The sequence below is a fragment of the Dermacentor andersoni genome, chromosome 5, assembly GCF_023375885.2.
Source record: "Dermacentor andersoni chromosome 5, qqDerAnde1_hic_scaffold, whole genome shotgun sequence".
Lineage (NCBI taxonomy): Eukaryota > Metazoa > Arthropoda > Arachnida > Ixodida > Ixodidae > Dermacentor > Dermacentor andersoni.
Genome location: NC_092818.1, coordinates 199,660,851 through 199,676,197, shown reverse-complemented (window position 1 = coordinate 199,676,197; position 15,347 = coordinate 199,660,851). Strand labels below are relative to the sequence as shown.

Below are 15,347 nucleotides of genomic sequence, written 5' to 3'. Positions count from 1 at the left end.
GCAGTTTAGATTCTACCAGCACATCTTGCTTTTTTAACTCCTTCTCAAAATTAGGCGGTTCTTCACGTGTTTATATTAAGTGGCAGTAATTTGAAGTAAAGCTAATGGAGGCTTACAGCAGTTTGCAGAATACGAAAAGTAATGCACCTATGTTCCTTTTTCCGTGCTACACGTTCAACTCACTTGAGCTACTTACTGGTGTCTGTTTCTTGAGGAATATACATGACGAATCTGTTTGGCGAACTGACGCAGGCTACTCGGCCAAAATTCTTAAGTGAAATATGCCTTTTGTACCGTATGGCTGCAGCCAGAAGGAAACCGAAGCGTCATTCATTAGTAGTATGAGCCATATTGAAGATATCATAATTCCCCGGTGGAGGGTCAAAAATCAAGTGAAATATGTAGGGATTATGGTGTCTTCCTTATGAAGGTTTGTGAGGTTCTCTTATGTGTACTGACAAAGCGAATAGTTCTCCCTTTGTATAATTAAACAACGCTGGATCGAGACGTGGAGAGGCAGAAGGTGCTTGAACTTTCCTTTTCTTCCCACCCTAAGCTGCGCTGTAGTACCTCGAGTATATTTTAGGCGCTGCAATTTGCGCTGTAAAAAACTGCTTCATGGTTTCAATTCAAAGCTGTAGTGAACTGATGGGTGTCGCCATATTTGACTAGAATAACTCACCAGAGTAATTAGAATCATGACGACAACTTCGTTAGGCAATGTCTTTCTAACATGGATAACGTGTTGACACCAAATACGAAGATTTTTCTTCCATGTTAAATGCAATGTGTTTCATAGCTAAGTACTAAGGGAATGTTAAGTGTTTAGCAAAGCATCATGCCCAACTTCGCGTGTTGAATTTGACGACATTCGTTTTACGCAAAATTTGTGGGCAGATACGGCGCATATATGCATTACAAAACCAGCAGACCCCTTCAACGCTATATAGATTGCGATATTCAAGCCGCAAATTTTCTCGACTCACGCGCTTTTGAAGAAGGAACTGTGGTTCAGGCATTGCAGCAGAATGAAGCCGACATATTGACACGTGTACTTGTTCATCTTTATCAGGCGACCGCGTTTCACAGCCTTACAAATGTTGTCGCACAGCGCAGGACGCGCCTGCATGTATCGGAATTTTCTGGAATGTTATCGGTGGTTCCATCCGATGTCTGTCACTGAACCTTCTGTAATCAGATAGCATGTATGATCGACGCGAATAGTGTAGAACTTTGTGGAAGACACGCGGGTCCCAGTGATTACTCTGGAACGTTCGACGACTGATGTATAAAAGTCGACGCGCTTGACCCGCTGATCAGATTTCGACGACCGCCGATCGTGTTCGCCGCTATTGCTCTCCTTTGAGTGTAACTTGCCTTTTGCGGACACAAGTTCGCCCATTAAAACGCTAGTTCCGCCATTCACCGTTTTGCTTTCTTCACCGTCACTACCACGTGACATCTGGTGGAGGTGCTTGTGCGTTCATGTACCGGACGCCCCCGCAAAGCCACGATCAAAGCCCGAGGACAACAACACCATCGCCGAGAACCGGCGGGCTAGCCGCAGGCTGCAAGGACTGCACCCGGAGCGCGGACGTTTGTCTCAGACGACCAGGAAGATCGTTACCAAGTCAACGACCACAATAGCAGCACCAGCGTCCCCCATCGTGCTTCAACAACCTAGAGAGCCACCCACCTTCCGTTGAGCTACGTCGGAGGATCCAGAAACCTGGCTGGAGACTTTCGAAAGGATCTCGGTCTTCAACAACTGGACCTCTGAGGACAAGTTGCGCCACGTGTACTTCTCCTTGGAAGATGCCGCGAGGACATTGTTAGAGAACTGGGAGTCGACCCTTACAACGTGGGAGCTGTTCCGAAGTAACTTCTTACGGACCTTCCCGAGTATCGTCCGGAAAGAAAGGACTGAGGTTCTATTGGAAGCCTGAGTGCCTGCAATAAGTACGGCTCGAGCCACCCTACCCTAAGCATCAACGAAGGGAACGAGCGCGCTCGGCATCCGAGCGAGCCGGAGCGAGCGGCGTCCTGGCCGTGACGTCACTCGCGAGAGGGCGCCGCTCCAAGTTAGCAAAGCATATAACTTTGCATAGCAAAGCTAGGGAAACTATGGAGCATGCTTTATTAGAATGTGAAGACGTCTATCCAGCGGTCGATTTAAGCATCACTGGCCTCCTTGAAGCCCTTGGGTTCAGTGAGAGCAGTGGAGAAGTAAACATGTCCGCAATAGGGATTAGTAAGAGGCGATTGGAGGATTGGTGGAATCAAAGTAGTGAAACGACAATAAATGGAGACGTACAAAAGCAGAGTTCGCAATAGGGGATCAGAAAATTTGGTTGTGGAAGTTCATAGTGTTTTCTTCTTTTTTTTAATTGTTTAACCTAGGTTGGACATTAGGCAGTACACACTCTAAGAACAGTTTACACCCTTTGGCGTGCCCCTTCTGCCACACAACAATAATCGTCATCTGCCTTGATGTGTTTCCTTTCTTTAACGCTGCGAGCCCGGAACTTTCCAGTAACGAACGGCACGCGCGTTATCAGCATAGAACAGTTTACACCCGTTGGAGTGCCCCTTCTGATAACGCGCGGGCCGTTCGTTACTGGAAGGTTCCGGGCTCGCAGCGTTAAAGAAAGGAAACGCATCAAGGCGGCAGATGACGATTATTGTTGTGTGGCAGAAGGGGCACGCCAAAGGGTGTAAACTGTTCTTAGAGTGTAATAGCAAGAGCTTGATGGCGCCACCCACCGCCCTGTTCCAAAGGGGACGCTCATAACATCCATCCATCCATACATGCTTGCACGTCACCAGCGTTCACAAAGTGAAACCTCAGTAACTTTTTACTGTACCTCTTACCTGGCCACAACAGCACCTGGGAGAGCACGGTCTACATAACACACTGGAACAAAACACGGATACTAACGAAATTCTGCACACACTACGCCTTTGCCACGGTTTAAACCCGCGGAGCAACACGTGTGGACGCAAAGAACCATAGAAAAGCCGCCCTTGTGGCCCGAGAACGTGGTGCTATAGCAAAAAAAAAAAAAAATACCAGGTGACTTCCACACTTTTCTCCTAGCGCGCCGAGGTGGTAGGGCTAAAATTCCTCAATGGTTAAAATTAGCGCAATCTCCACCGCCCTCCCCCGCTTCGCGCATGTTTCTCCATGCGTGCTCTCGCCCCTCGATTGTAGTGCCCCCTGGTCCGATGCAGCGCAGCAGACGGTGCCACAGGCTAATGCGAGCGGGATGACAGCTTTCTAGTTCGGGGCTTTTGTTTTAGCTCCTATTTATTTCCTGTCGCACTGAAATTACATCTGAGAGCCTTATTTCAACCCCGGGAAGAAGAAAAAGTGGTACTAACGAAATTTTAAGGAAAAAAACATGTAAAAAATGTATGCTTTGGAGCCACAACAAGAATAGCGTGAGAGCAAACGTTCGCGTCTCTGCACGGGTTTCCGCTGAGTACGGTTTGTGAATCTCCGCAAGTAGCTGTGAAGCGCGGTTGCCTCATCAGAAATAGAAGCTACAAATCTGTTCCGAGTATAGCACAACTGGTTTCCGGCAGAACGTACTGACACGGACAGAGAGGAACGACGACACGATCCACATAAGCCATCCGCCATGATGTGGCTGGAGCCTAGAGCCTTGCAATAAAGATGAAAATTTATTACGTTGGCCCTGACTGTGCGCTCTGGCTGATAACCGTGGAGAATGCCGGATACAGCGTCCGGCTCCAGCTTCTTGTTGCCAAAATGGCGCATAATCAAAGGCTCAAACTGGTCATCCGAAAAAGGATTCTAAATATTAAACAAAATACAAAAGACATCCTACATGAATTAAACATCATCGCCTCGAAAACGATTCATCGTCGACAAACATTAATGAAAAACCTCAGTAAGGATATCACACATTTTGATCGAATGAGCAGCGCTTCCCCCAGAACTTTCAAAGCTGAAACACTATATTTTGCGCAAGTATTATCGCACGCAAGTCTGATTTGTTTCTTGAGCATTATAACAGTTTAATTGACGCTGCATTTTTTTTTTCCACGGCAAAACACAGATGCTTAAAAAGGCAAATTGTAGTTTTTAAGTATCATTTCGTTTTTCTTCTATCAAAAAGCACACAGAAACTCCACTGGAACTATATAAGTATTTGTAAGCACACCGCCAAATTTCATTTGGACCGCCCCCAAATTTTAAGTTGGCCCAGCCGCAAATTTAAGTTTCTCCACCCAAAATTTAAGTTGACCCACCCCCAAAATTCAAGTTGGCCCACCGCTAACCTTAGCTTCCCCATGCATTTTCTGTGGAGCCCTATGGAGTCTGTGGTATTCGTTTCCTTGTGTCCTCGTCTTTTTAGCGCTGTTTCACCTCACTTCTAAGTATGAACCAACTAGCCTTCATCAAGATCTTACCTATGGATCCTACGGGTATTCTCTCTAATCATTTTCATTTCTTTCTTTTTTGGTTTCAACTATTCCATATCACTTATAAAGCTGCCAATCATCTACATTTACACTATTGTAACGATTAGATGTCACGACTTCGCAAGTTCCACATTTTTGCGCAGGTACAGGGCATTACACTTTTCGCGTGATGGACAAACTTTCCTGTAGTGTTCTCCAAAGAATGCTTACGCATTAAAGAAAAGTGCGCACCACTGCTCAAGGAAGAAAAACTGCGTCGACACGGTGCACAGCGAATGAGCGCATGACTTCCGCGGTAACTTGGCGCGGTGTGAAAGCTCGGGAATACATGCCTCGCATACACACTGTGTTATCGACAAACCTCCTACACTTGCCACACAGACGCGCGGGGGCCCGCCCAGTTAAAAAGGTGGAGGGGCTTTAGGCCCAGTTTGCGCGACCGATCCGGTGGATCCACATCTTTCTTCGCTCCACATCGCGCTTGCAGGACGGCAGCGTACAAAGCTTCTTCATTGAAGCGATTACGGCAACCATAGACTCATGGCGAAGAGTAGAAACAGCGCCAAGGAGGCGCACTGTTCTTAACGACGCGCTCACGACGGAAGATACCGTCCCCATATAAACCTACATACTACGTACACTACGGCGCGTATTCATTAATTGCATCGAAAATGACGCTGGAGAAACGCCTGAAAGCGCGCGCTTTCTTCTCACATGAAAAAACAACGAAATGAAAAAACGCGCAATGTCACGTGACAGGGGTAGTCCAATCAGAAAGGGAAGATGGACGGTGGAGGGCGCAAGTAGTACACTGTAGCGCGGGTAAGAGAGAAAGGCGAAGAGCCCGCGCGGCGGCGGCAAAGTTTAGAGGATAACGCTGCTTTTAAACGTTGAGGGAATTTAGGTAGGCCTCTCCCCAATTTCTTTCCTTCCTCCATGTCCTCCGGTATTTTGGACGTATTGTTTAGCTCTGTATTGGCTTATCTTTCGATAGTAGCGCTTTCGGTTCTGAGTTACCTTTGGCTGTTAAAATGTTCAACTACGTCTTCTATAGTAGTGCGCAGGCGGTTGGTGGAGCTGAAAGTGGTGCGGCAGAACAGCCTACTGATGATGCTGCTTCAAGGCAGGCAGCATCCGTAAGCATCTTGCTCCCTTTCGAGTTACCGCATTTGTGCCAAGTTTTTTTTTTTAATTATTATTACTTCCCCACCCCCTGCTTTGATGAAAACAACCACTCTCTGGGCTTCGTTTCTGAGCCACCATTTTGTTGTCTTGTTGCATTATTGTGCCATGCAGCTTTTAAAGCGGCCCAAAACACTTTTTGAGCATAGTAACTGTTGGGAACGAGAAAGCGGAGCCGAAGTAGGGAATGTACTATTTATTTGACGCTCGCAAAAACAGCTAAGAACAATGCGGGCGCATGCTCGTGTCTATTCCATGATAGTTTCGATGGCAGTAAAGGAGTCGTCCAGTCTATGATTTTTTACGCTGATGAGATGCCAGTCTGCTCCTACAAGTACGCTAATCCCATGCTCAGGCAAGACCTGAAATACGGTGACGGCAGCCAAACGTAAGTCCTTACGTTTCACCTTTTCAAGTACATTTATCTCTGTCAATGCTGACGAGTAGTTGCATACTTCTGGAACTTCTATAGTCCCTATTTCAAGTGAGTTTGTACTGACTATACAGCGTGACTTGTACACTCCGATAATATTTCTGAGGTGCTGAAATGTTTCCTAATCCCGAGATGGTGAGCTGCTCTTCGGTTAACACAGTGGCTTTCAGCTTCCTAGACAACTCTTCCGTGATGAAGCTGCATTAACTGCCACCATCAATCAACATTCTTACGAGGCGTTTGCTTACAGTGCACTGAACTCATACTTGTGTGGTCTGCAGAAGAACTGTGTACTTTAACGAGTTTGTTGACGAGCTGAAACCAGTTGTCTGCGTTTCTGTATTCTGCTTCCAGTTTGGGTTGCACATCAATATGATATGTCATCCCTTGCATTTTGCACAGCTTAAACGATGATGGAACCTTTGAGCAATACTACGCCGTGTCACCTGCGCACGTGAGACTCCGGAACTACAAGGCAACTATGTACGCGATAGGAAAACACTCCTATCGCGGACAAATCAAAGAAGTTTTTAGGCATGTAACATTTACAGAATGGGAAGCAATAACTTCCGAAGCTTGTTGCCGACTGTACCTACTGTAATGTTTGGGTTCGGGCACGAAATAGACGGTAGCTAGCCCATGCCATCGTCCAACTTATCCACGCTGAGGACGTTGTTGAAGGGAGAGACTTGTTCTCATCGAGAACGAGGAATATGAGATTTATTTACAGTATCTACATGATAACGTTACAGTTCATCAGTCTAACATGAGTGAAACAGGAATGCACCCTGAACAGCCAAAGACGGCTGCTTATAAACACTCTGTCCTCCCTATATCCCTAGGTGAGGGATAACGGTCGTTTAACCTCCGACCGATTCGGAGCGTCCAAAGGCATCGTAGCCGACCCGCGTTTGAGAGGGAGGATTTACACACTCACTTCCGCACAGGTTGCACTAACCACTCCAAGGTGAGAGGGTTTTGGCAGACACGGGTCTGCCCCGAGCAGGCGCCTCTTAATCGCAGAGTTGACCCCGCAGACAGTGGCCGCCGCGTCTGTCCATTGACTGACGATTTCTAAGGCCCGTGAGATGGCGCCGCAAAACATATCCTTCCAGGAATCACCCCGCTCCAATCTAACCGTGAAGGAGGCGGCGGCTCCACGAACTATACTTGGTCCGCCGACTGCGTCTAGACATCTCGGCGCCTCACGGCAGAGGAAACGGGGCATTGTGGTCCTTACAAAGTGAGCCGTTGCAGCAGACATGGTGACGCCGAAGGACTGCTGACTTGGCGCATTGTTGTTTTCACACAGTGAGTAGTCGCAGCAGACCTGCCGGCGCCATTCCGACGGTCGCTTCCCCGAAGATCGCCAGCTCCCGCCGGTCAAACGTTACAGTACAGAGATGCCCCCTTCTGCTATCAAAGCGAGCGCATCGTGCACGTTATTATTATATTATTATTCGAAACACGAATGGTAGTATGGGCTCTATACAGCAGAGGAAAAAAAGAAAAATAATGCGTGCGAAAGGAAAAGAAAGTATTATGAGACAGTTTACAGTATCACGCACATCATAAGAAAATAACGTAGCGATAACAGTAGCAAAGTTCGCAATACAGATCTTCACCATGTAAAAGAGGTCGTAGTTCGCACCCATCTATTTCCTCTACATTCGCACTTTCATTAGTTTTCGCGGGTTTTCGTTTGTACTCAAGAAGATGACTTGCGCGCATTTGCAACTCCTAAATTACAAGTATTGCAAGTTCGGCGGTTAACGGGACGTCAATAGGTCTCCCGCGCGACGCAGAAGCTTACGCTGTAGCTTAAAGGAGCCGTCGTATAAGCTCTTTCCAACCATAGAGCAAGGCCGCTTCCAAGGTCGCATATTTTACGCGCGGCTCAGAACTATTGTTTGGCGGCCCGCCTCGCCACTGAAAATTTGGCTTTGAGCGAAAGTCTCAGTCAATGCACCGTCCTCACATCCGACGTCTCAGCCTTGCGCGGTGCATCAGTACCAGGTCCGTCTCGTTCGGAAAGACTTCTCCGATGCATTGGACAGGCAGCCAAGACGATGAGTTGTTTGGTGTACCGCCTTGAACAAGCTACTAGTGAATTCCCGGCAAGCGGTGAAAGTGTTTTATTTCTTCTCATATTTTTTTTTCATCACTACATTTAAATATTGTTCAAGTTCACCGAAAATGTATCGTATATCTAGCCGCGTTCATGGCCGCATGCGTACGGGTGACTCCGAAACCACGATGTTGGAACCATTGAGCAGTACAACGCCGTGTCACCTGCGCCGGAACCTGTCACCGGAACTGCGAGGCCGGAACCGTTTAGAAATCGCTCTATATTGAGTTACCCATCGCGATCAGGAAAACACTTCTATCGCGGACAAATCAAAGAAGTTTTTAGGCATGTAGGGCCCTCGGAGCTGTACTTGTCGGCAATAAGGTAGCCTCCCCGCCTGCGGGATTATCTGACTGAGCTAAGGCGAATGCTTGGTTGCCATAGTCGGAAGTTCGAATCCCGCTATAAATTATACACACACACACACACACACACACACACACACACACACACACGCACACACACACACACACACACATACACACACACACACACACACACATATATATATATATATATATATATATATATATATATATATATATATATATATATATGATGGTGAGCTTGAAATTCACCTCCTCCAGTGCACAACTTCTGCAGGCTTGGCGTCACGCCTGTCACCTGCACAAGATGCCGAGAGCGAGTGGGGCTATGCTAGCCCAGGTACAACCACATTAGGAAGGCCCACAAAGCTTCCACAAGACACTACCTCACCAGATCAGGAATTGGCCTCCCTGGTGCAGTATTCGGCCACCCTCTCCCAAATGACTAATTCAATTAGCCAATGGCCTTGAGTCCCCAGCAGCTGCGGAGCACCTGACCAAGGCGGCGATCAGACCTGTAACGCAGCGGAGGCTGCTAAGAATCTCTGGATCCAGACAGGCCGCCAATGGAAACTGAACCTTGCAACGTTTAACACCCGAACCATCTCGAGTGAGGCTAGCTCAGCAGGCCTCTTAGAGGAATTATCAGACATTGTTTGGGATATCATCGGCTTTAGTGAGGTTAGAAGAACTGGTGAGGCTTATACATGTCCTGTGCTATAGAAGTCTCCTAGATAAGCAGCAATACGGGGTAGGATTCCTAATCCATAAGGACATAGCGGGCAACATTGACGAATTCTACAGCATTAATGAGAGGGTAGCTGTAGTTGTAATCAATCTTAATAAGACGTACAGATTAAAGGTAGTACAAGCCTACGTTCCAACATCCAGTCACGATGATGAGGAAGTAGATCAGTTTTATGAAGATGTTGAATTAGCGATGAGAAAAGTGCAAACTCAATATACTGTAGTAGCGGGCGACTTCAATGCAAAAGTGGGGGAAAAGCAGGCTGGTGAACAAGCAAGTGGCAACTACGTCGTCGATTCTAGGAACGCTAGAGGAGAGATGCTGGTAGAATTCGCAGAAAGGAATAAGCTTCCAATAACGAACACCTTTTTCATGAAGCGTAGCAACAGAAAGTGGACCTAGAAGAGCGCTAATGGTGAAACAAGAAATGAAATTGACTTCATACTTTCTACCGATCTCAGCATAGTCCAGGATGTAGAAGTGATAGGTAGGGTAAAGTGGAGTGATCATAGGTTAGCGAGGGCTAGGATTCACCTCGATTTGAAGACGCAAAGAGTAAAATTGGTCAAGAAGAAACAGGCCAACTTAGAGGCAGTAAGGGTAAAAGCATACGAATTCAGGCTGGTAGTTGCAACCAAATATGCAACCTTAGAACAGATAGATGAAGATGACATAGAGGCAATGAATGAAACCATAACTAGGCTGGCTTCAGAGGCAGCAATTGAAGTGGGAGGCAAGGCACCTAGTCAACCAGTATGCAAGCTCTCCCAAGTAACAAAGGACTTAATAAAGAAACGACAACTAATGAAAGTGTCCAACTCAAGAGATAAGATAAAAGTCGCGGAACTGTGAAAACTGATCAACAAGGCGAAAATAAGTGATATTCGAAGCTATAATGTGAGAAAGACTGAAGAAGCCGTAAACAATGGATGCAGCTTGAAATCAGTGAGAAGGAAACTTGGCATAGGACAAACCAAGATGCATGCACTGAAAGATAAGCAGGGTAATATCATCAGCAATCTCGAAGGTATAGTAAAAGCAGCGGAATTATTCTATACTGACCTGTACAGTACCCAGAGGACTCAGGAGTACTCTATTCGAAACAATAATGAACATTATACAGAATACTCCTCCTATAACTAGCGATGAAGTCAGAAGGGCCTTGCAAGACATGAAACGAGGAAGAGCGGTAGGAGAAGATAGAATAACAGTCGATTTAATTAAAAATGGAGGAGACATAATGCTTGAAAAACTGGTGGCTCTTTACGCGAAGTGTCTATCGACTGCAAGGGTCCCAGAAAACTGGAAGAATGCAAACATTATACTAATTCACAAAAAAGGAGACGTTAAAGAATTAAAAAATTATAGGCCCATTAGCTTACTCCCAGTATTAAATAAAATATTTACCAAAATATCCTCCAATAAAGTAAGGGCAACACTGGACTTTAGCCAACCAAGGGAACAGGCTGACTTCAGGAAGGGATACTCTACAATGGATCACATCCATGTCGTCAATCAGGTTATCGAAAAATCCGCAGAGTACAATAAGCCTCTCTATATGGCTTTCATAGATTAGGAAAAGGCATTTGACTCAATAGTGATACCTGCAGTCATAGCGGCAATACGTAATCAAGGGAGTACAGAACGCTTACGTAAATGCCTTGGAAAACATCTATAGAGGTTCTACCGCTACATTAATGCTACACAAGAAAAGCAGGAAGATACCTATAAAGAAAGGGGTCAGACAGGGAGACATGATCTTTCCAATGCTATTCACTGCGTGCTTAGAAGAAGTATTCAACCTATTAAACTGGGAAGGCTTAGGAGTAAAGATCGACGGCGAATATCTCAGCAACCTTCGGTTTGCCGATGACATTGTTCTATTCAGCAACAATGCAGACGAGTTGCAACAAATGATTGAGGACCCTAACAGAGAGAGTGTAAGAGTGGGGTTAAAGATTAGTCTGCAGAAGACAAAGATAATGATAAATAGCCGGGCAAAAGAACAAGAGTTCAGGATCGGCAGTCTACATCTAGTCTGTGAAGTAGTACGTTTACCTAGGTCAATTAATCACAGGGAACCCTGATCATGAGAAGGAAATTCACAGAAGAATAAGAATGTCTTGGATCGTATACGGCAGTCATTGCCAGCTCCTGACTGGAAGCTTACCATTATAACTGAAAAGCAAGGTGTACAATCAGTGCATTTTACCAGTGCTGACATATGGGGCAGAAATTTGGAGACTGACGAAGAAGCTTGAGAACAAGTCAAGGACCGCGTAAACAGCGATGGAACAAAGATTGCTAGGCATAACATTAAGAGACAGGAAGAGAGCGGTTTGGATCAGACAGCAAATGGGTATAGACGATATTCTAATTGACATCAAAAGAAAAAAAAATGAAGCTGGGCAGGCCATGTAATCCGCCGGTTAGATAACCGCTGGACCATTAGGGCTACAGAATGCGTACCAAGAGAAGGAAAACGCAATCGAGGACGACAAAAGACTAGGTGGAGCGATGAAATTAGGAAATTCGCGGGCGCTAGTTGGAAACGGTTGGCGCACGACAGGGTCAATTGGACATCGCAGGGAGATGCCGTCATCCTGCAGTGGACATAAAACAAGATGATGATGATGATGATGATGAGTTATATTTTATTTTTAAGCACGGCGTGCATACAGACGTAATAAATTCGCGGACCGCAACCTTTCCACTGGAAAAACCGTCAAGCTTCTCGAAGAACCTAAGCAAGGTTGATTAGCTCATGCGGTTTGGAAAAATAATGCTATCGGAGCTGTCTTTATGGCAATATTTTGCAGTTCTTGAGCCGCTTTTCTCTGCTGCACATAATGGGAAGCAATGGTTCCATACTAAAAAGATTATTTTTTCTTGTTTACATTGCGAATTGCACAGAAAAAACAGTCGATCACACATTTGATAAAGACACACAGAGACACAGATCACAACAAAAATGTTTTAGCCATGAGAAGCAACGCGTCAGGTGAAACTAGCACTTGCGAATCGGCCCAAGCGCGTCTATTGTGCATGTAGAGTGATGTAGACATGCCATCACAGAACGATCCCAAATGCGCATTAGCCTGCTCGAGCCGCGCCAAATAAAACGTTTGTGTGACGATACGGATGAGCCACAGATAACAAATTCTGCGCTTTAAACCGAAGGTGCTGCAAGTGACTTTTAGAAAATTAGTCATGCATGTGCTCTCCCAGAGAAGACAGGTGCAGAAACAAACGGATGGCTGCACGGTTACGGGCGCCACGGCTCATAGTCCATACTACACATGCAAAATACATAGCATAACAAACGTTTTGCTAATCTTGCCAACAGTGTTTTTATCTCAAGAAACAGCAAAATTATTACGGCAGGCAAAAGGAAACAACTTACCGCAAAAGCGAGGCGACACGTTGAAAAGCGCGGTTGGGTGGGCTACGTAATTGTTGTTGTGGGACAAATTTACACCCCAAAGGGTGCAACAGTTTTAAGAGTGCACACAACGATGATCGTCTTCTGCCTTGCTTGCGTTTCCTTTCTTAAAAACGCCGCGCCCGCTACTTTCCTGTCGGCGATGCTATGCCATGCTGATAATGCGCATGCCGTTCGTACTGGGAAGTACCGGGCTCGCAGCGTTAAAGAAAGGAAATGCGGACAAGACGGATGATGTTTATCGTTGTGTGGCAAGATACGACTCGGAGGGTGTAGACTTTTCTTTGAGTGTAGAGTGCACGGGGTCACGGTGCACGAATTTCCTTTTATAGCGGAATATGATTCCAAAGGTAGGCAACGCTGGACACAAGTGCTCTTTATTTCGGTTTGTTCGATCGCAGATGACGTGCTCCATCGTCCTCGGTTGTAAACAGCGCAGACTCGACTACTGAATTTTTTGCCGTCGTGTCGTGTGTGCGAGGTTCTGTTGAGTCATATCAACAAACAAAATTCACTGATTATACCAAAGCCTCGTTCGGCCCCAGGTGTGCGGCTATGAAGTGGTTCGAGGGCTCCATTCCAGAGGCAATCGCTCTGGCAAAGTCCAAGCAACAACTCTTCCTAGTGTTCATCGAAGGTAATCAATGTCGCTTAACGTTATTTGTGTATATGAAGCTGCTGACGCGAATCGGGACATGTGCAATGTCGGCGCCAAAGCTTTCATATTTGACGTGTTTTGCTGGTTAAGTTGCGCGTTCGTGTTGCGTTCACGTCGACTACTACCAACGTTACTAGATTACGTTGACTACTACTACGTGTGCCTTGGTCGTTTTGTCTTGCGCCACCTTTGCCATTTTATTGTAAGCTGCGAGATCGCGTAGCCGTCTGTCGTGGCAATTAGCCGGCGTGCATGCGCTGATGATTTGCACTGTGTAAGCGGTGCATTTGCATCACGGCGGCTGTTCAGTAATGTCGCCGCCCGTAGCTGCTTGCAGGATGCCTTGCAATTCACCACTTCACTCTCGGCTAGCTGTTGAAGGAATCGTTTCATTGAGGAGCTTAGTTGTTTGAAAGGTTGTCGTCGCTGTTGTGCTTATTGTAGTGACCCTTTTATTGTACGCCGCGCTATTCGGAGCACAAGTTCACTGGTGGGGGCACCGGTCAGTTCACGACTCTGTGGTTCACGCGTTCAAAGAAAAAGAAAAATGGCGACCATTCGTCATTATCCCACTTGTTTCTCAAGTTGTAATTTATTTGAATGAATGAAAACCTGTAACTTCTAAGAGGCTGCTGCTTTATCGTGTTCGTAGAATATAACATTTCTTACGTTGCGACACTAGTATAAAAAATCAACATTTGATCCCGGTATTCAAATTGATGTTCTGTGATTTTTTTGCAGAAAGATTGTCGTCTGTAGACCTAGAAACAACTCTAATAGCGCTGAGGGAAATTCTTGGTGCATGTTTGTGATGCTACGTGAAATTTCTGCACAAAAGTCCAAACTAGCATTAATATCTAGGCAACTGGCGTGAGGTTCCTCTCCAGTCATGTTCATCCAGGAAGCTGCTGCCTGGGAAAAAGTGTGAACCATTGTCTTTTTGGTGTGTACAGCTGCTAAATCTAAATCAGACACGTAATCGTTGATGGGTTGGCTACAAGGGACATACATGGCAGTAATGGGAGGCTTAAGGTTCAGATTGTCATGCGAGCTTTTGCCTTACATGTAGCGGCCATCATTGTAATTTCTTTCTTTCTATGCTTGTTCTCTTAGGTGCATACTTTATGCTTTATGTTCAGCATATGCTTCCTACTTCTAATGCTTCCATAGTGCATGTAGTTGCCTCTTCCTGCTAAGTCCCTCCTTAATTCTGTGTTTTGGTGTTTAAAGCTGCCCTCTTTTCAGCTTTCGGGATTTCTGCTGTCTTGCTTTCTCCAAAGGCTCACTTGTGCTTCTGAGTGCACCCCTTTCCTATGTGATTAACAGTTCACTATATGAATTAACTGTTGTGCTAGTATATTTGGCCCAAAATTTTATTGGAATTGAAATTTAATGTGCCTTACGATGCATATCAAGCTGCAGCCACTTATTACAGTTTTATGTGTAGTATTCATCAAAACTTTCAAATAAATGCTGTCCACACTTGGCATGATCATTCAGCTGGGTTTGTGCCACAGCACCCAAAGCTCTGGAGAGTGAAAAGAAGCTGCAGCCCTCTAACATTTGTTGCCTTTGGGACAAAAGTTCTTCAGCATTGGCTGCACTGTTTCAACAACAGATTCAGAAGTGTGTGCAGTGGTTGGATGCAAGACTTGTCAAAGATATTACACATTATATGACTGCTCATGATTTGTGACACAGTTCCAAACTGTCCTTGCATTGCAGTGCAGTATTAAGGGGCAACTCTGGTGATCTTTGGTCTGTGTTTGTAAAAAGAGCTCTGTAGCAGCATTACTGTTAATGACATCTTGTAAACCTCTTTAAACAAAGTGTTGCAACTATACTTTTGCCATGAGAGACTGAATCAGCTGTGTTTACTGCCATAAAGGTTTTTATGACACTATAATCTTCATTTTGCAACAGTGTTGTTTGATCTTTTCTGCCAAGAAGAATCATGCAATTCAATTAAGTTTACAGCTTG

General features: G+C 45.6%; 1 protein-coding gene across 1 annotated transcript in view; it reads left to right on the top strand.

Annotated features, from left to right (window-relative positions):
- The first annotated feature begins 13,083 nt into the window (after positions 1–13,083).
- Positions 13,084–15,347, top strand: part of LOC126532346 (UBX domain-containing protein 4-like) — a 55,498-nt gene continuing 53,234 nt past the window's right edge. Inside the window, exon 1 of the mRNA XM_050180053.3 lies at positions 13,084–13,345. Coding sequence (XP_050036010.1) covers positions 13,264–13,345 — 82 coding nt within the window. The 5' untranslated portion in view covers positions 13,084–13,263. The remainder of the gene's footprint in view (positions 13,346–15,347) is intronic.